At 46.5% G+C, this 3302-nt stretch overlaps 1 protein-coding gene across 1 annotated transcript; it reads right to left on the reverse strand.

Annotated features, from left to right (window-relative positions):
- Positions 1 to 1204: 1204 nt before the first annotated feature.
- LOC308469972 (olfactory receptor 2G3-like) lies at positions 1205 to 2444 on the reverse strand (the record flags this gene model as incomplete). The annotated part of the gene is made up of 1 exon (XM_080993135.1): positions 1205 to 2444. Exon 1 carries the CDS (start codon positions 2228 to 2230, stop codon positions 1205 to 1207), a length of 1026 nt encoding a protein of 341 aa, XP_080849261.1. The 5' UTR covers positions 2231 to 2444.
- Positions 2445 to 3302: the final 858 nt, after the last annotated feature.

Here is a 3302-nt window from a genome sequence, read left to right on the forward strand (position 1 = left end):
CGTGCATGCGCAGACGCATAAAATGACATCACGCGCATGCGCAGAAGTGGCGGATCATGACCCACGCATGCGCAGATGCGGGTTGCGTTCTTTTCAGGTTGCAAACAGGCCTCCGGAATAGATCCCGTTCGCAACCAGAGGTACCACTGTACTCCCCCTGCATACTCCTAATGTAAAGTCCAGCAGTTTTGTTCTTCCTTTACCCAGCTACCCTAAGTTTCTCTCTCAGTGAATTGCAACTCCTATTCAAAGAAAAACCTCATATTAATATCTCCCAGATTATGTTAAGCAGAGGCAGCAGCTAAAATTGAACTCAAGTTGGTTTCGGATCATTCCTCTGTTGATGCTCCATGGACAGAATGGAATTTACACCGAGGAGAAATAACTTGCCATTTTGACCCTACTATAGTGGATAAAAGAGAAGCTAGACAACAGATTCAGAAGGAAATACACGAATATTTCAGACTTGATTGTGGATCGGTAGATGATACAACTTTGTATATTGTGGAGTGCTTTCAAAGCAGTGATACATAGGGTTATTGTAGTTGCAGGGGGGAAAGAAGAAACACAAGGGGGGGTGGAGAAAGGGTTGGGAAAAGAGATTATGGATTTGGAAGCACAACACAGATGGGACCATCTTCCCTCCATTTATTATCAACTATTAGTGACCAGGGCTAGAGTTGATCTGCTTGATATAATCAAAGCTGATAAATCTATGTGGTATGAACTGGTTGGATGCAGAGAAATGGTGGTGGGGAACCAGCTGGGGAACCAGCAAGAGAATAAGGATCGGGTCCCAGGGAGTGGTGGTGGGACAATGATAAGTGGACAGAGGAGAAGACTGGGAGGAGGAAGTATCAGAAGCTGAAGAGGTAACAGGGCTTAGTGAGCAGGGGCAATAAATGCTGGGAATGCCAAGTTGAGAATTTGGAGATCTTTGGGTTTGGGGTAATCACATGGGTAGAGGACTGCTGAACTCAAGTCCTGCATGTTGCCTTCCCACAAACATATGGTTGCCTCATAGAACTTCCTAGAAGGACTTTAATCGCAATACGCAATCCAGCCTAATTCATTGGATTCAACTATGGATGGTACAAAATAAATAGGAAGCTTTGTACTGTAAACAGCTCCAAGCAAGTCATCGACAAGGAATCTTTATTTTTAAAAATTAAAATAGCAGAACCTCTTAATGAAGCCGGGTGTGTTAATTCCGCTTCATTACTCTTCTCAGAGCTTTGTGTACCTCTTTGTTCCTCAGCGTATAGATTAGTGGATTAAACATGGTGACAACAAATGTATAGAAAAGGGAAACCATCTTGCCCTGATCCCGGGAGTAGTTGGACAGGGGCTGGAGGTAACTGAAAATGGCCGTCCCATAAAACAGGGACACCACGATTAAGTGGGAGGCACAGGTGTTGAAGGCCTTTTGCCTGCCCTCCGCTGAGCGGATTGCCAGCGCAGCAACTACAATGTAGCCGTATGAGACCATAATGAGTCCTAGTGGTACTACAAGGAACACTACACTGGAAGCAAAGAGCACAGCCTCATTGAGAGAGGTGTCAACACAGGCCAACTTGATTAAGGCTGGCACCTCGCAGAAAAAGTGATCCACCCGGTTTTGTCCACACCGTGGGAGGCGAAGAGTCATCACCGTCTCCACCACTGAGGTGGCAAAGCCACTAATCCAGGAAACGGCAGCCATTTTGAAGCATAGGGATTGGCTCATAATGGCACCGTAGCGCAGCGGGTGGCAAATGGCAGCATAGCGGTCGTAGGCCATGAAAGCCAAAAGAATACATTCTGTGGAGCCCAGAGCAAGGAAGATGTAGAGCTGGGCCACGCAGGCACCGTAACTGATGGTCTTGCTTTTCCTCCAGAAGTTCACCAGCATGTGAGGGCCCACACTGGTGGTGAAGCAAAGATCAAGGACAGAGAGATTGGTGAGGAAGAAATACATGGGGGTGTGGAGATGGGGGTCCAGCCACGACACCACAATGATGGTCGTGTTACCTAGCAGGGTCATCGTGTAGCAGATCAGGACAAGACCAAAGAGAAACATCTCCAAGTGTGGGCGGTCAGCCATTCCCAATAACACAAATTCTGCTTGGAAGCTGTGGTTACCTTCTTCCCATACTGCTCCCCCATACATTATCTGGAATAAGATGCAAAAACTGTAACAAAAGACCATTTCAAAATGGAAACTGGTATGAGCAGCTGACACAAGAGCCATAGTGACACATTTCTAAGACCGAGGACTCAATAACAGTATGAATACAATCCAGGAATCACACACATGAGGAAAGAACACATGCTACACTTGATTCGTACAGGGGTGAGGAACCTTTAGCCCTCCTGACATTCCTGAACCACAGCCTCCATCAGTCCTGAAAGCATAGCCAATGAATAGCAAGGGATGATGGGAGTTGTCTTTTAGAAACATCTTGAATCCCACATGTTCTGGTTCAGTTTCTACACAAAGGACCAATTTAGGAAGGTGGTGCTTGCAGAGGCTACTGCTCAGTTCACCCCACCTTGCTATAGCAATGTTTGAGAAAAACAACCCGACATGCAGCTCTCCAGAGGTTCTGTATGTCTTCTGTTAGGTCTACGTACCCTGCTCTTCATTGTCTTAACTGTTTTCACTTGGCTGGGATGTGCCCTTGAACTCTACTGGGTGGAAACTAAACACATATAAAAAAACATTGCGAAAATGCTTTTTTTAAAAAAAAGTTTTGAAAAATATATGGAATTTGCCATAGCTCACCATCGCCATCTAGAGTCGCATTTGTATAATGCACTTTAAAGGTAATGGTAAAGGGACCCCTGACCATTAGGTCCAGTCATGGCCGACTCTGGGGTTGCGGCGCTCATCTCTCTTTATTGGCCGAGTACAGCTTCTGGGTCATGTGGCCAGCATGACTAAGCCGCTTCTGGCGAACCAGAGCAGCGCACAGAAACACTGTTTACCTTTCCGCCGGAGCGGTACCTATTTATCTACTTGCACTTCGTGCCTTCGAACTGCTAGGTTGGCAGGAGCAGGGACCAAGCAACGGGAGCTTACCACGTCACGAGGATTCGAACCACCAACCTTCTGATCAGCAAGTCCTAGGCTCTGTGGTTTAACCCTCCAGCGCCACCGGCGTCTGTAATGCACTTTACAACACCCTTAAAACGTTTTATTTGCAGCTGTATAGCTGAGTCCCTCTTGCTACTTGCTTGCCTAGATGGAGGCATTTGCTCTGATCTAGCAGGGCTGTCACTATGTTTTAATGTGGTTACTCCAGCTTTTTCTAGCACAGCGA

This window comes from Podarcis pityusensis (assembly GCF_964106645.2).
Source record: "Podarcis pityusensis genome assembly, chromosome: 2".
In the NCBI taxonomy this organism is placed as follows: Eukaryota; Metazoa; Chordata; class Lepidosauria; order Squamata; family Lacertidae; genus Podarcis; species Podarcis pityusensis.